Source organism: Channa argus, chromosome 1 (assembly GCF_033026475.1).
Source record: "Channa argus isolate prfri chromosome 1, Channa argus male v1.0, whole genome shotgun sequence".
Lineage (NCBI taxonomy): Eukaryota > Metazoa > Chordata > Actinopteri > Anabantiformes > Channidae > Channa > Channa argus.
Window position 1 is genome coordinate 49,087,563 of NC_090197.1, and position 25,152 is coordinate 49,112,714.

The window sequence follows — 25,152 nt, forward strand, 5'->3', positions numbered from 1 at the left end:
CCTGTCTACTCTCTTCAGTACCTTGCTAGCCTCTTTCTCTGTATACACTCCTGAACTTCCTCATTCCACCACCAAGTCTCCTTGTCCACTTTCCTCTTTCCAGATGACACACCGAGTACCCTCCTACCTGTCTCCCTGATCACATTAGCTGTAGTGGTCCAGTCATCTGAAAGCACCTCCTTCTGCCTGCTGCAGAAGTTCAGAGCACTGGTTCTCCGTTCTTGCTTTTCCACTCACAATATTAGCATAAGATAAAATCCCACTCTTACCTTAAAATATACAATACACTGGAACATTAATGAAAACCTTGTGATGAGCGCAGTATAAACAGAGTGTTTTACTGCTGTCAAAGTTTGTCAATGCAGGATTCAATCACTAGTGCTGAGCTGGCACACAGAATTGTGAAAATACAATATTCATTAAATACAATATTCATTAAATTTTTTGCAAAGCTAATCTCAGCCCAGGATATGTCTATTGTCAAATGATTCATGTGATTTATTACAATGATTTTTTACCATTTACTGTATATAGATTTTGGATCCATGTTTAATGTCAGTTTTAAGAGTTGCTAAGAGAGCTATTTTTCAAACATTTTAGCACTAACCTACTTGAGGCTTGGTTAATTTAACAAAAGCGTTTGCCTTGTTTAAGATGTAAGGCAGCCATGCTCAATGTGCATTTATCTACAGAGATTATCACAGTGCCAGCTGGACAGAGAAAGAAAGACATGAAGATGAATGGAAGGAGACAGGAGGGAGAAGTCGAACGGAGAATGTCAAGAAAAGATTATACATTTGTATGCAGGGCACCTTAATACACTGATGTTCAAACCAATAATTCTTCTTATGTTGAAAAAGCTTTTACAGCTACCAAGACCAATTCCATGCATATGAAATCTTACTTGGCAATAAACCTATTTCTCATTGGTGCACAGATGCAAGCAGTCAGTCTCAAAAAAATTACACTTTTGATAATAATTACCATTATGCACAACCTCCAATTTTCATATGGCACAAAAAAATCCATCTGCTGCTTCACCACAAAACTTCTCAAATCCTTCCTGCCTGTAGTATGACATGCCAGTTAAAAGATTTTACTGAGCACTACTGATGCTACCTTGGCCTTGTCTCTTATCACGTCCTTGTTATTTTTTGCCATCTGGCTGTTTGATGCCTTTCTACATGCACCACAGCTTCAGCTACCTCCCTCTAGATTTGTGCCTCTTCTCATATTACTGCCTCTTCACACAACAGATGAACAGACAGATTATTCCAAAAACAGCGAACTTAATAAAGTAATTCCAAAAGCACAAATAAATGTTTCCTTGTTACGTATTGTGTGGCTGAAAAACAAAAAGATTATTATATTAATTATACTATAGAAAATTTCAACTAGCCAAACTAATGATTCCAACAGTAAAGGTAAACAAGGCACTTGGTGCAGTTTGATAACTGGAAGATTATGACCTAAATCAAATATTGTGCCTAGACACCAATATGTGATATCCATGTTGGTTAAGCTGCTCTCTCTAGCATTGTTTGGAGGGAAAATGCTCTACTCATTAACACTGTTGTACAACCAAAAGACATCTGGATATTTATTTTGTTCCTGAAAATCAATTTATTGAATTGATAGATCGATTTTACTCTGGAATATCTGCATGGCTGACACATGCAGGGCCCTAATGCAGGCTAGTGTGCCTGCTAAGGCATAGGAGAAGAAAACTGTTAACAACTAAACATGGATGTAAACCATGCAGATTTACAAACAGATATTGCTGTTACAAGTGTTTTAAAACTAAGGGAGTGATTTCAATGCAGCTGTGAGACCTCAAAGATGCAAACGGTGTATTGAAGAGAAACACTAAAAATACAAAGCACTTCTTAGCATCTAACTGTAAAGGTCAACAAGAGAAAAATGGATTTGCAGAAAAAGGTTACATCACTTCCATCAGCACATCTCCTTGTCTTCTTCACTACCTCCTTCTTCTCCTCTGCTTTCTAACCCACCTCAGGCTGGAAACTAACAATGATTCTGAAAGCAGAACAGAAAAATGCTTTCTCCATTTCCATCCTTCTGTCTCCCTCCTCAACGGTTAAAGCATCAAACAACTGCTTGCCCTTGTTGCCTGTGGTGGTAAAAGAAGCACAGCTGCATTGACATTGGATGCCACTGTGGTTTCACACACCTTCACTATGAACAATGCAGGACATAAAATAAATCCTGCATTCTTGATTATCAGTATCAGGCTATTTGTCACAGCAAGAAGAATAACCTTGTTTCAGAGGATGCTGAAGGCAGCAAGAACAGAGACTACTGAAAAAGAAATCTGAGTCTGGGAAATATTTCAGACAACAAGACAACTGTGGCTGCTTAAAGGCATTGCAGTAGTAGTGCCAAGTCTCTCAGACCAGACAGAAGTCTGCAGGGTTTTCATGTTACCTTTTGGTATTGCCCAATAGAAAACCAATAGATAACCAAAAACAGCAAGTTTAGTTGAGCTGTTATCATGCAGTGAAAAAGCAGTATTTGGATCAAGGATGAACTGATTCGATTTTGGTGGTCAGAAGGTCCAGGTCTCTGGGATCCCATATCCTTCAGAATATTGTAAAAGAAACATTAAAGTAATGCTTTGAGGGAATTTCCTCAAATTTGGTACAAGCTTTCACTTTGGAAGAAAAGAAGAACTGATTTGATTTTGGAGGTCAATGGCTGTGGTCACAATGAATTCATGACTATCCCATTTCTTGTGAATGCAATATTGCAGGAATGTCTTGAGGGTATTTAATTCTCCCTTAACAACTGCAGACCTTGATGTCAACATCACAGCACTGCAAAAAAGGTTTGCGAGAGCACGCAGCACACAGAAGGATTGCTGCCTCCTCATGAAGTTCCATGTATTTTGACCTTTTTGAACTTAATAATAATAATAATAGCTTTATTTATAAAGCACTTATCAAAGTACAAAGAGATGTACATTAAAAGAAAAATAAAGATAATTAAATAATTAAAATCAGGTTAAATATGAAATCAAGGAAAAGCACAAGGTAAAATAAACAAGTTATATATACAGAATATACTATTTATACTTAAAGAAATATCTCACATCCCAAGAAAGGCAAATCTATGAAAATGGGTTTTCAGACGGGACTTAAAAGATGATACTGAGTCAGAGAGCCTGATTTCCTCAGGCAGGCTATTCCACAGTTTTGGAGCCATGATGGAAAATGCTCTGTCCCCCTTGGTTTTTAACCGGGACGTTGGAAAAGACAAGAATCCACTGTCAGATGATCTTAAGTTTCGTAATGGCACATATGGAATTAAAAGATTAGAAATATAGGATGGTGCTAAACCATGCAGTGCTTTATAAGTAATCAGTAAAATCTTAAAATGTATCCGAAAATGACAAAGAGTAATGTGGCTGAACTTCCCGGTTCTAGTCAGGAGCCTAGCTGCTGGGTTCTGAACAGTTTGCAGGCGTTTCAAGTCTTTTTGGTGAAGTGAGGAAAATAGGCTATTGCAATAATCTAGACAAGAGGAGATAAAAGCATGAATAATAGTCTCACCATCATTAAAAATTTAACATAGGTATCATTTTTGAAATGTTCCTAAGATGATAAAAGCAGGACTGAACTAGTTTAGTGATGTGAAGCTCAAAACTCAAGTTGTGGTCAAATAAAACACCAAGATTTCTGGCAACTGGCTTAACGAATTTTGGGCCTAAGGTTGGGAGCAAATTACTGGAAATATTTTGAGGTCCAATTATGAGGATTTCTGATTTATTTGAAGAAAACTTAAGGACATCCAGTTTCTAATATCCGACATACAATCTTGTAGAGAACTACTACGATTCATAAGTAATAGGGAGATAGAGCTGAGTGTCATCGGCATAACAGTGAAATGAAATATTATGTCTGCGTATGATATCACCCATAGGAAGCATGTAGATTGAGAAAAGAATTTGGCCAAGTATCGATCCTTGGGGAACACCATACTCAGAGGGGGAGGGGGATGACATGTAATTGTCAATGGAGACACAAGATTTCCTATTAGACAAATATGAAGCAGACCAGTTTAACGCTGTGCCCGATATACCCACCAGTGCCTCAGTCTATCCAACAGAATATTATGATCTACTGTGTCAAATGCAGCACTTAAATCCAACAGCACTAGGATAGAGCACAAGCCCAAGTCAGCATTAATTAGAAGAGCTGTCTGTGTGCTGTGGATTTTGCGAAAACTTGATTGGAACTTTTTAAAACTGTTATTTGTTTCCAAAACTGTCAGCAACTGCTGAGTGACCAATTTTTCTAGACTTTTAGAGACGAATGGCAATTTGGAAATGGGGGCGGTAGCTAGAAGGATCAAGACCAGGTTTCTTTAAAATGGACTGTATGCAGGGAACTTTGAAATAATCAGGGACACAACCAGTACCCAGTGATTCGTTTCAACATGATAAGCAGGTATGTTGCTATGCAGTCTTAACACTTCCAGTAAAAATTTTGTTGGAATAATGTCAAGTGGACTAGTTGAGGGGCGGCTATAGCTCAGTTGGTAAAGGCAGTTGCTTACGGACCACAGGGTGAGTGGTTCGATCCCCGGCCCTGGCTATATGTCGAAGTGTCCCTGGGCAAGACCCTGAACCCCTAACAGCCCATTCCCCCTCCCCAGCGATGCAGTGCCGGTCCAAGCCCAGTAGAAATTGGGGAGGGTTGCGTCAGGAAGGGCATCCGGCGTAAAAACTGTGCCAAATCAACATGCGGACAATGATCCGCTGTGGCGACCCCGAACTCACGGGATAAGCCGAAAGGAGAGTAGTAGTAATGTCAAGTGGACTAGTTGATGCTTTCATATGAGATATTGTATCAAGCAGGTTATACAGTGTAACGGGAGATAAATCATTCAGGGAGCTCCGATAAGTACAGACCACATCCAGAAATGAAGGATTTTGATTGATACCACCGTTAATTTTGTCAACTTTCGCACGTCCGCAGAATTAAAGAGTACAAAACTTAATGGCACAATGCTCATTGAACACACATGAACACTTGGGACGTGGAGAGTCCCTGACAATCTGTAATTCACAGCTCAAAACAACAGGCTTATGGTCAGATAGACAAATTTCAGTTCTGAAATCCCAAGACTCAGAGTAAAAACAAGATCAAGAGTGTGACCACCAGAATGAGTTTCACCAGCTACATGTTGCTGAAAATTAAAAGAGTTCATTAATATTTAAAACTTCTCTAGCATGATTATTAGAAGAATTGTCAACGTGAATATTGAAGTCACCACAAAGAACAACGGTGAGAGGTTGGGTGATCTGAACACTAGCCGTGTCGTCAGGTGGGCAGGCTGCACTGTCAGCGGACACCAACGACGGTGGGGGCTCCAGATCTGGCGGAGCCAAAGGAGCATCGGCTGGGTGGCTTGAGCCATCGCTGGATAAGACTGCATAGCGGTTGGAGGGGCCCAAGTCGGTGAGTGACACGCCCACGTCTAAGTCTCTCTTACACCTACTGACCACCACTTCGGCCCAGGATGAACGATGGTTAGGCGTTGAGCAGGAACAAGGCCGGGAACAGGTGTAGGGATCCCACATAGCCGTGTCGTGGAGGGCTGCACTGACAGAGGTGATCTGTCTTGACTGCCCAGTGGCTACATCAATAAAGCTAGACAGCAAAGAGTCCTTTTTGTTGCAATTCATCAGAAAGTCGGCGGATGTCTTCTTTAGGTTCAGCTATCGTGTCGTTTGCTAACTGGAGTAGCAGGTTGTGGTCAACAGCACCAGCAGCCATGTTGTTGTCAGCAGCAATGATGGCACTCCAGTCCAATTTTTTATTGTTTGGACCCAGGGGTACCTGTAGGAGTCAACACTCTTCACTCCCCCACTTCCTGCATGACAACCAGCACAGGGGCCTCCAGGTTCCTTGGTATTCCTAAAAACTACTGCATCGTCTATTAATGGTGCTTAGCATCTCAACGGTTCACAGTCTTAAATTTGGTGTCAGATTTACAAGTCTTGTTTGAGGAACCTCACCAACCCTGATTTCAATATCCAAGATCGTTGCTTTGCTTATGAATACTTTGAAAACTGTAGTTATATACTGTTTGTAAAGCACTTCTGTACTGAAATGCAGTCAACTTTGGTATGATATAATTCCCAGCTCTGCCTTGGAACCTATAGGTAATTTGAACACACCATAATTTTCTTAAAATCATGAAGGTTCCAACTCCTTAAACCTTGTTTTGTATTGGTTGGCAGGGGCAGGGAATCTTCTGAAACACATTTAATGTTTCAAAAAAAGGTCTGTGCCATTTGTGTACTGCAAATAATTGTCAGTGTCACTGAAATCTGTGTTCTCCTGCTTAACAAGAACAAAAGCAACCTTCGCCAGCTCTCCCTATAGTTCTTCTGCTGTTCGCTGATGTCACATTAAAACATGTCACTGCATGGCAGAAGTTAAGTAAGCTGCCACAGCTGGCTGCAGGAACACACAGAAAATTGGCAAGTAGTGTGGACACAACGGACAGGACATCCCTATGACTAACAGGCAAAAAAAAGGCTGAAAATCTTCCTCCGGGGTGACTGTGCGGTTCTCTTTTGACATTTTTAGGCCAATCACTGGGCTCATCACAGAGAGTTTGCAAGATGTACTCTGATGTCTTGTTGATTGCAGTAACATTGCAATAATACACCTACTAATTTGCTCATGCCAGGACAATGAAGTTGTGCTGTATATGCAAAGGAAATGAAGTGAGAGCACTCGTGCACTTCACTGTGAATAAAGTACTGCAAGCTGTACTGCAACTAGTGAATACTGATTTCTTTCTAGCGTTCTCTGCATTGGTCCACGCACATGCAAACAAATTTAAAACATTGTACTTTAGACTTACATACACTAAATTCCAGGCCATGTCTGCATCAATCATTTGAAAGATTTACATATCAGTGAAAAAAAAAACAATTCTTCTATCATCATTTATTGCTTATCCCGTTATGGGTCACAAGGGCCTGGAGACGATCCCAGCTGTCATGGAAACCATAAGCCATGTGGGCCGACTGTGGCTCAGGAGATAAAGCAGTTGTCTGACATCTGACAGAAGGAGCCGAAGTGTCCTTGAGCAAGACAATGAACCCCAACTTAAAGTTGACACAGAGAGATATACAGTCGAGATAATCATTTACACCTAAAGACAATTTAGAGCCACTCATTAACTAACATGCATGTTTTTGGACTTTAGCAGGAAACTGGAATTTCCTGAGAGATTCGAACAGAGATTCAAACAACAGAGCATCTAATTTTAGGATCTTTAATTAGTGTCTGCACAACTCTTAAGACTGCATGCTGATGTGAACTGCAGTCAAAGTACTCTTTTCATTATTGCAAAATTATAGTTATTCATCAAAATACGATGAAAAAATAAAATAAAAAAAAAACACCTGAAAAGAACAAGCAATCAAAAGCTTTTTATTGAATTTTTGGACTTATATTTGCAAGGGCGCAGCATGGTGGTGGAGTGTTTAGTGCTGCTGCCTCACGGCTAGAAGGTTGCGGGTTCGCGCCCCAGCTGGCCGTGGCCTTTCTATGTTGAGTTTGCATGTTCAGCTAATGCTTGCGTGAGTTTCCTCCATGCATGTTAGGTTAAATCTAAAATTGCCCATAGGTGTGAATGTGAGTGCAAATTGTTGTCTCCCTGCGGCCCTGCGATAAACTGGCGACGTGTCCAGGGTGTACCCCGTGTCTTGCCCAATGACAGCTGGGATAGGCTCCAGCCCCCCGCCTTCAACCCAAATAGGATAAGCGGTGACAAATAATGGATAGATGGATATTTGAAAGGTAGAGACAAACAAAACTCCAAAGAAATGATAAAAATTGTATATGCTAAATGTATAAATGATACATAAAAACCATGTTTGATGTTTTATCATCTTCATGCTGTAATAATATAAAAATGTTGTGTTTATAGCTTGTTCTGCAGCCCCCAGGTGGCCAAAACACCATTTACCATCCAGGATTGAAAATGAAATTTAATGCAAATTGCAAGCAGCAATTCAGCACAAATCACAAAAGTTGAGTCTTATTTGTATCTAGAAAACGTTCACAGGATTAACTATTAAACATCATTTAAGTTCTTTTGTGGCATTATTTCTAAACCCTGCTGTTTCAAACCTATGAGAGAATAAGCACATGAAACTATAAACAAGATTAAACAGGTGCTGTCATCTAGTACTAATCTTTAATGGTCATTGCAATTCACACAATTAAAGTTCTACTCAGAAAGTTCTTGGTTTGTTACCCGGGCTGATGATAGAATACACAATGATAACAATCCGTGTGAGATGTGTTTAATGCAGTTATTCAGGCTGGGCTTCCACATGTAGTGGAAAAACAGATAAGGAATGATAATCTATACAAATAAATAGCCATCATATACAGAAACTGTCATCAACAGTCAATTATCATCAAGCATTCTGGTAAACAGTACAGTATAATGAAGTGAATACAGTGAAGTGGCGTGTAGAGACGCAAACTGATTCTTTTTAGGGCTCAAAGAAGAAACCAAACAAACAAATTCCTGTGTGGATCAGTGCAACACACTCCCATATACAAACTATAGCTCAGGGTTACTGTAGCCAGCACTTTCCCCTTCTTTCTCCATCTGTGCGAAACTGCTTAAAGTGATAATGAGTTGTTTTTAATAATTAATTTGCATATAAAAGCCAAGCCGTCTGTGTGGGTGGCAGAAACAGATCCTAGATCACAGTCTGGCTGCTGGCAATGCTTCAGAGAAAGCCAAAGAAAACTGAGAGAAGGGTGGGAGGCGAGAGCAACAAGAGAAAAGAACAAGAAAAAGACAAACTCGGAAGCAGAAAGAAAGAGAAACAAAAAGAGAGACGGTTAGAGGAAGAGACAGAGATGAAATAAAGATGCGCCAGAGAAAGAGCGTTGTGAACGAGACGTAACGTTAGATGTTTACTGTATGTCTGAGAGCATTTTCGTTTCCTGGCAACACCTTTTTAACACCTTGCTTTGCATTTGTATCCTTGCTAGCTTGAGTGGAGTATGAATCTGTAAAAACAGAAACGACTGCCAGATGGTAGGGCTTTTACATTGCATTGTATTTAGACTGGAATTATGTGAGTGTGTTAGAAAAGTTTAAAAAGAATGATTGACAGATAATGATTCACATAATATCTCCCTATCTCTATATATCTATAGCTATAGATATACAGTATCTATAAGCAGCATACAGTCTCAGGATGCCATCTCGCCTCTCCTTGTTACTTTCCGACCACACTTCTCCAATACGAATGACATTCCGAGGTATTGGCTGTATCCTGGTGGTATGGATCAGCGAGGTTGCCCTGGTTCCCCACGGACTTTGTTGACTCTGTGACATCCTAACGCAGATTCCAGTCTTAAAACAACCTTACTAAATGCATCACCTGATGTATTGTAACATACATGTAACATATGGATAATGTTTGTCATTGAAATTGAGTTTGCGATGCAAAGGTGCAAATACATGAGAGGTTTGTTCAAATGAACCAATGAATTGATTGTTTGATTTATTCGCATTAGTGTTTGCATTAAGAAAAGTTGCCCTGGTCTTGCTTTCTTAAGAATTGTCAATCTGTGCCAGGTATTTTATCAACAAGAGCAAACTAGATATTTTCAGCGAATGCATAGCAATGATAGTGATTAAATATACACATATGATTTTAACTACAGTGGTATGAAAACATATTGAAGCCCCTCCATTGTAGTGGGCATTTCATACCAAACCCTTTCAGTTCTTAAAAATCTAACATAAAAAAAAGGCAACCTAAGCAAAAACAAAATACAAGTTCATATGATAATTGTGTTATTTGAAGGAAAATGGTTATTTAAAACCTAAATCTCCTGTGTGTAAAAGTATTGTGCACCTGAATCACTATATCTCAGAACCTACAAACTAAAATATATCTGTCTGAAAGTGGTTACAAACAGTATCTAATGGAAATGACTTGGAACAAAGGTGAACGTTCTCAGAACTGACCGACTTTCCAAAACTAGGCCAAGAGAATGACAACAACTCATTCAGGAAGGACCTGCAGGCCTCTGTCAATAAAGGTCTGTTTTCATGAATATATTGTCGGACAGACAACATAGAAATGGCATCATCGGACAATTGTGGGGTGAAGAGCACTACTAACCCAGAATAACATTAAGACTCATCTAAATTCTGCCACAACAAATGACCCTTAAAACAAAAGAACACAACAAACCAACGTTGTATTGATTGATGAGTCAAAGGTTGAACTGTTTGGAAGACAAGGCTCATGTTACATCTGGCCTAAACCAAACACAGAACTCAACAAATAGAACACGATACCTACAATCAAGCATGATGGTGATTGGGTGATGGTGTGTGGATGCTTTGCTGCATCAAAGACAGGAAATGTTCAACTTGTGGTGGAAACTCTCCCATTAATTCAAGTTGCTGGTTCAGGATTAATGCATAGACAGACGACATCTTCAGCGTTTTCTTACTTGCCTATTGTATCACTTGCAGTAAACATGAAAACGTGTTCACCTCAAGCTTTGGGCTTCTGAATATGTGTAATATTGAGACCAAACTTTGCAGGAATAGATAATTTACACCAGATCACTAGTACAGAGCGTCTTTAATTCCTCCAGAGGCTCTCTACCGGAGAATTCCGAGGGAAAACATCAGGTCATCAGTCCGTCAGTTGAAGCTCAATTGGAATTTAGTTATGCAACAAGACAAAGATCCCAGAAATAAGAATAAATCGACCTCAGAATGACTCCAATGGAATAAATGTAAAGCTTTTCAAGTGACTTAGTCAAAGACCAGACCTGAACTGGCTATTAGGTTTTATTTCTTTTATTTGGTGATTTAGGTAGTGGATAACCTTTTATTTTAGCAATCAATACAATAATCATGTAAAACATGTATTTTGCAACTCCACAGGTTGCATCTGCATCGTTTTATGTCGATTCTGTTCTCGAACATCAAAGTTTCAGCTCATGCAAAGAGAAGAAATCAGGAGAAGGTTGAACATTTATTCACAACACTGTAATTACTCCTCAAATAATCTGCATGTCTGCATTATTGTACAACTGATTTTTACAGCACTCTTTTTCTACAGACGCTTCATACCTTTTGGGAAAGACTTCTCATCAGGTCGTTAAGGTCCTGCAGCCATCTAAAAGCAACAGGGCACATGCAGCATGTTAATATATCTGCAGCCTCGAGTGCCACGTCAGTACTTGATACCAGAACACACGGCTGCCCACCACGTTTACCTTTATTAAATCACGTCCAGAGGAAAGCAAGTTACTGCAAAGTAGACCCCAATGGTACAGACATCAGCCTGGTTTGCTAGGACTATGCATTCCATTGTTCTAGTGGGAGCAGTGAGCTTTCAGCAGCCCATCAATATTGGCTGTCACTGCCTCCTTTCTCAAGTTCTTTTTATCCAAAGTAGCATTTCAATATTTTATCGTTGCAAATCTTGAACAGTGTAAACAAAGTTGTCCCACATGTTAGAGTATGATGTGACCATTTATAATGTGATACAGAGAAATATAAAAACTGAAGTAGTGAGGGATTAATGTGGTCATATAATGTGTTTTGTTAACCTTTTTTTAATTATTTTTTTTCCTATCATCATTTTATACGATACATAAAAACCAACACCATCTGCCTCTGGCAACAGGTTTGTGGTGTTGTGTGTTCGCATTGTGCTGCTCTTCACCATCCACATAATTATATCTTTTCCTGACGAAGGCTCTTTAAATTTGTTAAGCTGTGTCTTCACTGGTACAGTTTCTCAGCTGAGAGCGGTGATGTGACTGGCAACGGGTCATTTGCATGATCATTTTGTTACGTTAACCAAACAGATGCTAAAACCAACAACGAATCTTCTCGACTCATCTTTGGTCACTTGTCAGCCTGCGGCCTCAATTAGCTTGTTCATCTGTGCTTTAAGTCTCTGTTTGATTTAGCATCTGAAAAATTAAGAAAATTACCAGTTTGTCTTCATATTTCTAACTTAACTTATTTTAACTTAATATTTTGTATTAGTCGGGCTAAACATACTGTATGTAGATTCCTAAGATGTATTCATTTAATTTGTAAAATGACTGATAAGGTGATGCGTGATACAGTACTTTCATGTCAAGCTGGAAGCGCTGTACATGTAGTTTAGTAGTATTTCTGCGAAGAAGTTATTATTTCGCAGACAAAAAATCCAAGGTATCATTATTTATCGGTTTCCAATGCTATCAAAAAAGAAAAAGACTTTCTTATACAGCCAGCCTATTGTTAATTTTTATCCTTTCCTTATTAGCGTCATTAAAAAAATGTCGATACTCTGTGCAACAATGTTTTGATTGCTGTAATGTGCTTCTCAACCTCCTCACACAAAACACCTGAACACAGACATCAAATACATTTTAATGTGTTGACACTGCCCTGCATACAGTATTTCACAATAAAGAAGCAAGTCACTCACTGAAAAACACACACAAAAGTGACACCTCACACATAATCTCTCTGGAAATAAGACAAAGACGTGTGCATCTACCCACCCACATGCACATCTAGACAATCCCATCCTTTCTCTCCCCTCATTCACTAAAAAGAAGGTTTAGTCTTGACACTGACACATAAACACATACAAAGCCATCTCGAGTGACTGATAAAGACCTGTATCCAAAGATAACGGTGTTTTTGAAAGGTTATTCTGTAACAGTGTGCAATGATCCGCTGTGGTGACCCTGAACTCACAGGATAAGCCGAAAGGACAAAAAAAATAAATAAATAATTCTGTAACAGTGTGCACCAACACTATCAGATCCAATATGACTCTGATGTTTGGATTGAAATCTGGGTTCAAAGGGATTTCCACAAATCTAAGCTTAGCAAACATCAACAGTGCGATAGATAAAAGTGCAGAAAAGGTCAGCAAGTGTAAAACTACAAACTTTACAGCCTCAATGAGTGAAAGACAAGGACACTGGAAGACAACCCTGCTTTGGAAAGAGAAAATGAAGTATTGGAACTCATTCAAATGTCTTGTATAGAGAAAAGGTGCCAAACATAAGTGTCACAGTTCAACTTTTAACACACTAGCAGCTAAAACTATGCCAGCACACTGATGCTTTCTGCTCTTATACTGTGTGATTCGTTTAGATGATCTTGCCATAAGACAAGTGATGGTAAGTCATTCATATTTCACTGTTAGTATGAAGTTTCTGACAAAACGGTGTGTGTATGCAGGAGTCCAACAGTTCATAGATTGTTACAAAACCACATGAAATGTTTGTATGTCTCCACCAGGCAGTTAATGTTGTGTCTAAAGTTGCACATTACATCAATGTCTGTCCAGACTCATATTTTAGTCAGTTCATATAAGAGTCTATGTAAACATTTGTGCTAAATGTAATAAAATTCCCTTCAGTCGCTCCTGAGTTATTGCATTCACAGAAAGGGGATGGATGTGAGGTCATAATCTGGTGTGAGGTGATCTTTGACCACTAGAATCTAATCAGTTCATCCAAGTTTGAACAAATCCTCGAAGTCTAATAATATTACCTTTAACAAAATGGGACGGACGTGAGGTGAATCTGACCTGTGACCATTTGTTTTTTAGTATTTGGCAGATACTCACATCCAAATTCTCTTAACACTGATACACAGGTTCATGAAATCGAAAGCAATTATAACAGTGACAAAGATTTCAATAAGTAGTTTTAATACTCACCGAAGCTGTGGCCAGGGCCTCATCATAGTACTTTTTCCTCTCGTATTTGTCCCGGACAAACACTTCTACTGCTCTGAAAGGTTAGAGTTAAGGACTGAAATACTGCACAGAAAACAATTAGGCAAGTAGCCAAAACCACTAACATATCTTATTGTTCTCAGAAGTACTAGAAGACAAATTAGTTCCCAACGTTTATTTGCTGCTTAAGACATGATGGAGACTGCAGTCATTAGAAAAAACAGGCAATGTTATACTGTTGCCAATTTGAAACCACTAAATGGGATTAGAAATGTAGGAGACAAAGTGTGACAACTTTACACCTATCCCCAAAGTAAAACGAAGCATGAGGCATTTTTTCAAATGACTACATTCAATTCAATTCAACTTTATTTATATAGCGCAAATTCACAACAAAGTAATCTCAGGGCACTTTACAGAATAAAGTCAAGATTATAAAGATGCATAGAGAGAACCCAACAATTCCCCCTGGAGCAAGCCATAGGCAACAGTGGAGAGGAAAAACTCCCTTTAACGGAAGAAACCTCCAGCTGAACCAGGCTCAGGTTGGACGACAATCTGCCTTGACCATTTGGGGTGAGTGGAAAGTGGAGAGAGAAAAGAAAAGAGCAACAAAAAGCAACAACAAAACATTGGGCAGGTTGATAGGACCAGTAGCTACATGCTGGAAGACACACAGCTTCAAAGTCGGGGACACCTGCAGAAAGGGACAGAGAGAGCGGGACAGAGAAGGACAAAGACAACTACGGGAGAAAGCACACAGAGTTAATGACATACAGTGGTGACAATTACGGGGTGAGAGGAGAGGAGAGAGGGTCAAGAGGAGGAAAGGAGCTCAGTGCATCGAGGGGTGGGTCCCCCAGCAGTCTAATCCTATAGCAGCATGACTATAACTGACTATATGCTTTATTAAAGAGGAAGGTTTTAAGCCTAGACTTAAAAGTAGAGAGGGTGTCTGCTTCCCGAATCTGAACTGGGAGCTGGTTCCACAGGAGAGGAGCTTGATAGCTAAAGGCTCTACCTCCCATTCTACCTTTGGAAATTCTGGGAACCACAAGTAGGCCTGCATTCTGATATGGAAGTGGTCTACTGGGATGATGTGCTGATATGAGGTCCTCTATATATGATGGAGCCTGACCATTGAAAGCTTTATATGTAAGAAGCAGGGTTTTAAATTCTATTCTAGATTTAATGGGAAGCCAGTGGAGCTAGTGAAGGGGAAATATGATCTCTCTTGCTAATTCCAGTCAGCACTCTTGCTGCAGCATTTTGGATTAATTGCAGGCTCTTAAGGGAGTTACTGGGGCATCCTGAAAGTAGGGAATTACAGTAGTCCAACCTAGAGGTAACAAATGCATGGACCAGTTTTTCGGCATCACTTTGAGACAGGATGCTCCTAATTTTGGCAATGTGCCGTAGGTGGAAGAAGGCTGTTCTAGAGATTTAGTCCTATCTTGTGAATTATGACTCGTCTTTCAAAAGGACAGTCAGAAACTGAGAGAAAGTCTGGTACATTCTGTATACTTTAAAACTTTGTATTTCACAGCTCTCTTGGAGTACAAATCAAATTGTCTAATTTTCATTGTGCACGATGACTGTCTCTAAATTTCATGAGCACTCGGAATCCTGATAAAATACACTAGATGGAAAAACTGACTGTATTTCCTTGACTAATCCTTTCAATCCATAAAGGTTTAGTCAAGGTGATGGATGAGTAAATTCTATCAGGGCTTGTTTGTACCAATAGATGTAATGCAAGGATGACTCGATAAAATTAGTATTCCTACTACTGCCAAAATACAGTGAGACACATTGCAATAAGTTTACACACCACCACCAATACCAAGGCAATACAATGGTGCTAATGCAGACTCTCTTATCTCCTCATTTCAGCAGTGATGCTTCTGTCAGATCAACTAATGGGCTTCAAAAGATTGAAAAATGATGACCACCTGCATGAGTCAAGCTACGAGATAGGCTCGAAGACGCAGGAGGCTGGAGCTGCATCTCAAACAGAGCACTTCTTTAATGTCGGCTAGAAACGGCAGTGAAGATTGGACGCTACAACAAGATACTCAGCACAGAGCCATAAGTTACAGTGGTTACATGTGTGCCACATGACATGGTAATTATGTAGTACGCACCCATAAGATATCCACAAAGAACCACAAACAGACCAGAGAGACTGATATATTGGCTGACCTTTGACATAACTCCAGTCGGGGTTGTTCAGATCTGATGACATGAATGGCCTAAAGTTAAAAAAATTTCATATTCATTACACTGTATATTATTATGTTGCTTATTATTGGGAAGACCTGAACTGAAGTAAGAATATCAGAGAAAGTAAGTGTTAAAAATGCTTTAATATTGCTAACAAGGTCCTATTTACCTCTGCCATGCTGGTGGGCATAAAATAAATTATTCTTGGTGCTGCTGGCATATACAGTAGGTATATTAATATTGAAAGCTAGTTTCACATGAGATGAGAATTTTGTTCTTCTATGCTAGATGAACAATGAGAAAAGTGCAGAAATCAAAAATCTAAAACCCAGAATAACTTTTTATTAGAGACATATAATTATCAAAAAACAAATGGCAGTCCTTTTCTATAAGCTCTTGCTAAATAAGCTGCACAGATATATATTGTAATCCTTATCTGAGTCTAGAGCACAGACTGGATAGGTTTTAACTATAGATGGATTAACAAACAGGCCAACAGGGCACTGGCCCACAAGCGCGAAGAGGTTACATTGGGCCTAAGCCAAAACTTATACGTTTCATATAAGTTTTAATATTTGTGGTTTGACGGTTACATGGGTCAGTTCAAAGATTTACCTGACAAAAAGAAAACACAAACAAAATGACCACTATGGATTAAAAAAATGGACAAACAGAGACAGAGAGAATAAGCTTACAGGGATAAACATGGTGAGAAAAAGTCACAGATGGTGATGCATAGGAAACAAACTGAGGCACGGACAGTGCTAAAATGAATAAAAAGAGATATATGTAGCCTAACAAATATATACAAAATTACCAAAGACTGATGATGGATCAAAAAAAAGATGAATACTGTCTCAATGATTTTAAAACAAATGTCAAAAACCATTTGATGATAGAAAATACACAAAATTACAATTATAAAGGTTAAAAATTACTAGAGACACAAACAAATCCCAATAAACAAGACAAAAAACAACAACTCATGGTCTCATTTATAGTTGTTTTTTTGACTATTATACGTATAGGAGGCTAAAGCTAATGCCACCTTTACACTTCTTTGAGTAAATGACAATCATCTTACTTTACGTTGGTTAAATTGCCGCCCAATGAAACATTGCAGAAATTCTGCATGTAAAAACTGAAAGTTGTAACAAAAAGTAAATAAATATGGCTAAATGTTAGTTTGATAAGTATTTTAACAACAAATTTTCAATACATGATACTGATATGATCCATAATAGTCATAATAATCTGAATCTAAAACATGACATTCAAACACTCACACTGTTCTAAGAGTTGAATCCAAAACAGCACAATATGCTGGGGAATCAACTCCATTCTGTCATTTACCTACATAACAAAGTAGATAGCATGGCTAAAATGATGTGAATATAAACACACACAAAAAAAAAAAAAAAAACACAGAAAACGCTCACACACATTCAGGCGGTGGCTCTTCTAATCCTGCCTCTGTTATCTGCTGTTTTCAGCCAGCAGCGCTGCTGTCAAAACGACTAATGGACTTCAAAAGAGTGAAGAATGATGACCACCCACACAAATGGGGCTGCCAGATACAAGATAGGATATTAGAGCAGCATTTCAAACAGGCAGATTATTTATTTCAGTCTGCTGGTGGAAATATGAACATATGCTGCTGTGTTAACCACACAGCTGTCTTGTCTTGTATCGTGAAAAGGGCAAACAAAAAATGGCTGTTACACCACAGTATACACAGGCGCAGCTGGAGGGGTTCTGGTTGAAACTGCAGAATGACGCTAACGTAGCCAGTATGGTCATCTGGAGCAGATTTCAAGTTCAGATCCTGTCATCAGGACGAGTTCCAGAGAAGCAAGTTGACTATAATTATAACCTCCTTAGCATGAAAAACAAATCTAGATCCCGTCATATGGAGGAGGTTTTCATCTAAATAGAATACATGGAATGGAATACATGGAAGTTTAAGTACCGTTCACACACTGTACAATATAAGTTTAAGTACCGTTCACACACTGAACAATATAAGTTTAAGTACCGTTCACACACTGTACAATATAAGATACTATAAGTGTACACCATCACTGTAGACCACAGCTCGCTTAGAATTTTCTTTTTCTGCTAATGAGTGAAATACTGAGTTAAAGCACACTTTTTGTTTTACATAATATTTATTCAAAGAAAATCAAAATTCCAGTTCAAACAAAAACAATAAAATCGTGAATACTAAAACATTTGCAATTGGAACAATTTTCTGAGAGATGGGTTGCATTTTCTGACAGAATTGCAAAGGTGCTGATATTTTTGGCTCTGACTGTATGTATATGTGTGTGTGTGTGTGTGTGTGTGTGTGTGTGTGTGTGTGTGTGTGTGTGTGTGTGTGTGTGTGTGTGTGTGTGTGCACACACACTGACTAAAATCTTGACCATATTTGTTTATCTAAAAATGTCTGCAAAAAGCAGGGAAAAAAGAATTTCACCAGAGTTTTTATGCTTAATTAAAAATATTGTGTAGTTTTATATGTACTGTAAATATAACCAAAACTTATTAGAGGAGAATCTTAAAAACTTATAGTTGCCCTGAAATCAAGTTACTTACTAAATTAATATCAATTAGCAACAACTGATATAGTCAGCTTCTTGTGACTTTTGGTCTTTTAGGTTTCATTGTCAGCTGCCAACACACTAAAAAGGGAGGAGGGTGAGCAGCTTTGTTAGAGTAAGTAAATCCCTCTATTTTAGCAGCTCAGCAGTAGAACTCTGACTCACTGTGTGACATTGCCAAATCCTTTTTCACATTGGCACATTCTAATTTTTAACTGTATACACAATAGAAGGCTGCACTTCAGGCTGACATAAAGGAGATCAGAGCTGCATTTATTTAAAGGATGCACAGTCCGGCCCTATTATCTGTGTCCTGTAGAGAATGTGTAACTTTCAAGTATAGGATATGATGAGTCTGTCCTGGAAGTTCATGGTAAAACTAAATAGCTTACTAATGACAAAACAGTAGGTGCAAAATGAAAAACAATTAAAGGGGATTTCCTTATATTTGACACCTATTAGTATGGTAACAGAAGCCTTTTTGCAAATGACATATAGAGTTTGAGTTAAAATATATGAGAATACAAATTGATAATTATGTAAATATAGAGGACCTAACAGTGTCAGTACTCAGACATCTTCACTTGTTGAGCACTGTGTTGTGTTGTGTTGTGTTGAAATGATTAAAAATCAATTTTTTGGGATTTCAATATTATTATTATTAAAAATTACGGTGGAGGAACTGGATGAACTGAACTGGATGATGACAGAGCCATTTTCATTGGAGGATCGTTCTGGACAACACTGGATCTGCAGCCTGAGCTTGAGCACTTTGGCTACAAGTCATCTTTGCACTTAACTTGACTTTTGTTATGAATTGTGCTGCTACTTGCTTTTTTGGTTATTTTTCCTTCTGATAGTTTTCCCAAATGTGCATGTTATAAAAAGATGTGTCATGGACAGGGACTGTGGGAAAAGAGTAATGGTGTTCTGTCAGTAAACACTATACTGGCAAATTTGTCAGTATTTAGTGTCACAATCCTGTTTCTGTGTCTAGTTTGTCCCCGTTTTTCCCAGCTTCCATTTCCTGCCCTTGGCTTCTATTTTGTTCTCCTTCCTGTACCACTTCCTGTTTCTAGTCTGTTTAGGTTTCATCATTGATTGACTTCATTAGTCCTGATTAGTTTCACCAGCTTCTTAGTCCTTTTAAACCCGGGTTTTCCCCTCCGTTCGGCGCTAGTTTGCCCTGTGTTTTGTTTTTGGACTCGGTCGTTTAGTTACGTTGTTGCCTTAGTTCAACGTCACCTGTCTGCTTACTCATGTTTATTTTCCTCTGCCTTAAAATTAGTGGAATTATTTGTCCTCTCAGTTTCTGTTTAGTTCCATTCATTAGTCCTTGTTAGTTTATTCTTTTGCCTGTGTGTTATTGTTAATTACGGTTCTGTTAGGTCCCTGGGTTTACACTATGTTTATTACTGTGTGGTCTGTATCCTGTCTGTTAAGTATGTGTTCACTTCTTTGGTTTAGTTGCTGTTTTGTCTGACGTTCCCCTTTTTTGTATATAATCTATTTCCGTCACATTTAATGCATTTTCATTTCATAATAGTTGCGTTACCTTTTACAATATTAAGAGGTGAGTTTTACAATTGATGCAAGTTGAACTATACACATAACTGTCCAATAGATGCCATGACAATGCGAGTTTTCCAAAACTTTGCATTTTCACAGATGTTATTGTTACATCAATAGTAGCGTTTAAGTACATTTAACAGGAGCATAGTTGAAATTACTATAGGATCAGTCTAAAATATAATCAAAAAATATAACTAGATTAATGTGTGCAACCACTTGACATAACAAAATCAAGTAAATTCACAAATATTTTTTTCAGCGTACCCTACACATGGAACACATTCTGAAAGCCTTGACTTCACTGACATTTAGATCGTTTCATTATAAAACCTATTATTGTTCCAGTAGTTATGAACCTGACTGTAAATGCTGCCTCTGAGACAATTTTCAGTATTATAATGTTAATGACACACTAATTTACATCCTGCTTCCTGAGGGATTTGTTGGTTTATTCAACTGAAGAGCATTGCAAATATCAAAATTTTGTCTTTAATGTCCTGGTATTTGGAAAATAATTCATGGGTTTTATATCATCTGAGCTACACTATTGCAATTGACAACAGAAATCGATCTCGTGTTTTAGCTTCAACAAAATGCAGCTCATCAGATTGTAACAAATTCAAGTATACAATATTCCTGAAGCATCACCTTGCTGGTTACCAGCCAGTTTCAGAACTGAATTCTCAAGAATTTAGTGATTATCTTTTTAGCATTTCATGATACATGTAGCTGCCAGCTACTATGCTTCTTCCTTACAACCCAGATTACTAACTCGCATCCTCAGGCATGACCCTCGTGCCTGACCTTAGGACCCAAATTGGACCAGGCTTTTTCAAACAGCTCCCCTCATGTTCAGAACTCACTGCTCAAGGATCTGAGACTTCAGTGTCATCTCCTACTTCTCACTTTTAAAATTAATCTCTTCAAAATCATATCAATCTTTTACTGTTTTTACTATTTGTACATCCCACCGCCTAACTGTGAATATGATCTTGAAGTGTGTAAAGCATTTAACTTTATTTATACAACCCTTTTCAAAACAAAGTCGAACAGATATTCTTCCACCAATGAATGTCTTTTAACATGAAAATTAAAAAATGCTGGGGAAATTTATCATTTATTCAATCCAGCCAAACATTGTTCATTCACAACAATTCACTGACTATGTAAATAGACAACGTCAGATATAGAAATACTAAGAGCAGGCAGTAGAAGGATACTGGTCTGTCTGGGGACGTCTAAAATTCTCTGGTAGGTGGGCTTCATATAGCTGCCTAGCTCGGGTATTGCCCATGTCCACCATACTCTGCAAAGATAGAAGGAAGCAAAATTAATACTAGCAAGTCAAGTGGTACAACACTTTCTAGGAACTGTAAAAAAACAAACAGAGCACATTCTTTCACAAATCACATTTGTATTAAACTTGATCGAATGCCACTTACTCTTTTCTACGCACACCCATATTCAGAGACACGTTGGCCATATGTGTCAAGGATAAATTAAGAAAAGTGGGGGGTAAACAGGGTGATGATAGGAAAAGTGGAGGAGTGAAAGTCGGAATAATCAGCCATCCAGAATTAATTAGTCATTGAAAACACTGATTAACATTCAGAGCGGGACCCTTTCCACTCACACTCAGTCGATAGATAGGCTCAAAGACACACACACACACACATACTAAGTAGATATAATAATAACTGAATGATTAAATAAAATCACTGGTATGCTCAGGTAAATTTCACAGATACACACACATTACTCCTTCTGATGTATTGGGTGTAATTCAATTAATGTGACACGCTAGTTACCCACAAAACATACATAATATTGTTCTCTATGTTCTCTAGGCATGTGTGTGTGTTTTCACTGGTTGCTGATCATGTATACTGTGTTTTTGTCATGCTTACATGCTAAATACTGTATTTTTGTTGCAGTGCATGTGCCCATACACACTAAAACTGATCAACCTCACGTTAACATGCTGCTGGTTTTTGACTCAGTTTTCATAAATGCACTTCCTGAAAATATAACACCGCTAGTTGCTTAGCAAAATCCTGGTGATTTGGGTTGGACTGAGGTTGGGTACGTTCCCACCAGAAACAAAACCACTTAAGACTTTGCAGAGCCTAAATTTCAGTGCTGGGTTGTGGGAACTAAGCATAATTTCAATAATTCCTACCAATCTAGCACTAATAGGATGGGAACTTCCCACATACTTTTACAGTAGCTCTCAGGACGTTGGCTGTAGGCTGCTGAGATATTAGCAGAAAGAATATCAAAATGTAAACATTAAGCAAAAGTTCTATGACAAAGTGCATTTGTGCCTTGACCAGCAAACACAGATAGAACAGTACTCTCAGGAGGCTGCTGCAATCACTGGGGCAACTGTGCTGCAGACGGTAGAGCACCACCAAGGGTCCACCAATCCCCCCCCCTTACTGGTTGAGTCCCCACCTGCTTGGGTCACATGTTGAAAAGTCCTTGAGCAAAATGCTGAACCCCAACTTAGTTACCCCCGTTGAGCGTTGGGCAGGAACATAACAGCTCCCTCATTGGTGTGTGAGTGTGAGTGCAAATGGGTTAATAAGAAGCAATGTAAAGCGGTTTGAGTACCTATAGGTAGAAAAGCACTATACAAGTGCAGACCATTTACCATTTACTGCTGTCTGCCTGTCTCCCATGTATAGTATGTCTACTGAATCTTTGGCACAAACATGTCTTCAAAGATGATTTATGTTCAGTCTGATCTCATTTTAGGTTCTAGCTGCAGGTTGTGAACATCAGTTATTCTGTCACTGAAAATCGTCTGTGTTATCAGCAGCAGATTTGAGTGTAAGTTATTTAGGCAAATAGAGAGAGCAAGAGGCTGTCTGTGCAGAACTGGATCAAACATACAAGTAGCTAATTCACACTAGGCTGGGCAAAGATTGAAGGTCTGATTTAAATACAGAATATTAAATACTCTGAGCAATCGTTCTCTCAAGCTCAAGAGTTCTACGTCATCTAAAACTGTAAGAATCAGTATCCTGGCCACCAACTAGACAATGAAGGATAAAATAACACTCAGTGAAAAGAATGTTGAAAAGCAGAAGTCAAGGGATGAATTCAACATTTTCTCGTAACTGAATATCTCTTGGAGTACAACAATTGCATCGTTTAGGAATCAAAGGAATATGGCAGATGCATAAATCTGCCAACATCTATCTGTCCTCAATAGCCAAGTGACCTTGCAAAAAGGAAACAAGTAAGGGAGACCACTGAGACACCTGCTCCCTTCAAGTTGTTGTAAAAATGGGGGGGGTTGCGGCATGAAGGGCATCTGGCGTAAAAGTTCATGCCAAATCAAAGAGCGAAAAAATTACGCTGTGGCGACTCCTAAATGGACAAGCCGAAAACCGCCGAGTTCATCCTGTATGAGCTTCAGGCCATATGTTTTTCAGTAACAATGAGGTGCAATGCTGTATCTTTTTTCCTCCCAACTCCAGGTCTTCGTGAGGAGAGGCTATGTTCTGCATTGTGTAAATTGATATGTTCAACCCCCCCCGAGCCCAGCTTCAAATATTTACTGAAAAACAAAACAACAAATCACAGCACTGTTTAGCCTACAGCTGATCCCAACATAACAGAAAATTTCAATTTTATGATATTATAGTTTCCTAATAAGAACAATTACAGTAGATCAATACTAATTTTGGTCACAATCACAGAAATAACTCACCAGCATAATTAGAGCAATAGATACCATGTGTGTCGCTTCATTTATGTGGAGATCAGTTCTAAATAATAATGTAAATAATACATAATCTTTTTGGATTTTTCCTTGAACATTGAAGTCCTTAGCTCAGTATTTCAGTGCTGATGTGAATTGTTCCTTGTGTTTGTGTGTCTGTACCTGGATCTGCTCAGGTGTCCACTGGTCCAGGTTGACAGATTTTACTCTGGAGATGTGGACACCTAGGTTGCGATGGATGCCAGCACAGCGGATACACATGAACACCCCAAGGTTCCATGAAGCCCATCGAGGACCTGTAAAGAATAAGCAAGAAAGATTTCTGCTTTAAAGCTATAGGACTTCAAACTTTTATGTAAAACCCAGATGTGGTATCAATTTATATGACAGTTACGGGGAAGCGTAACCCATAATCATCAGTTGAGACAATATACATTCCGTCTTTCTACTCTCTTTCAAACAAAATCTCAATTTTGGGTTTGATGGAACAGCAGGAAGTTATATATTAAAGCTTAGACATGAAATGAAAAACCAAGCATGCTACCATGTGTGAACTGCTTCGCCCGAACACGTCCTTCAAAAATGCGCTTTAAAAATTCAAAGGCAACTCACTAGGGACCATAAATGTGTCAAGTTGCGGAGTACAGCTTTCAAATGCCAACTCTGTTTCTAGGTTCTAGTAAGCTGTAAAAATAGAGGAAAACTCAGCATGAGCTGTGGTATCCACCAGTGCTGCACAGATAAAGAAAAGGTTCCTATCCTCAAAACTCAAGCTCAGAAGTCACATTTTGAACAAACTGCTTGACTGACAGGTGATTTATGGAAAGTGCAGTAGCATGCAGCTACAGTACACTGTCAGACTTAAATAGAAAACCTATGATTTGATATGAAAATATAGCACAAACCTTTATTTACTCCAGTAAAATTGTCTAAGTTGAAAAACCTTAGGATTTACAAACATTAACTCTGCATTATCCTGACATATTTTGATGACATTCTTATCAAAGTTGCTCCAGACGTTATATCCTAAATCCATTCAATACATCTTAATGGGATTTTACAAAGGACTTCACAGTTCATCGCAGTTCCTATATTTTCAAACAGTTTTCCTTATTAATAGTTTCCATCCATCTATCCATGATCTGTAACCTCTTATCCTTTCCAGGGTCGCCGTGGGGCCGGGGCCTATCCAGGCTGTCATTGGGTGAGGCGTGGGGTACAGTCTATTTTAG

General features: G+C 38.7%; 1 protein-coding gene across 11 annotated transcripts in view; it reads right to left on the reverse strand.

Moving 5' to 3' along the window:
• Positions 1-25,152, reverse strand: part of smap1 (small ArfGAP 1) — a 117,386-nt gene that overhangs the window by 73,154 nt on the left and 19,080 nt on the right. For all 11 annotated transcript variants that reach the window (XM_067528942.1, XM_067528932.1, XM_067528911.1 and 8 more), the window contains exons 2-4: positions 24,083-24,216; positions 21,411-21,496; positions 13,778-13,850 (exon numbers count right to left, since the gene is read on the reverse strand). In XM_067528942.1, coding sequence (XP_067385043.1) covers positions 13,778-13,850; positions 21,411-21,496; positions 24,083-24,216 — 293 coding nt within the window. The remainder of the gene's footprint in view (positions 1-13,777; positions 13,851-21,410; positions 21,497-24,082; positions 24,217-25,152) is intronic.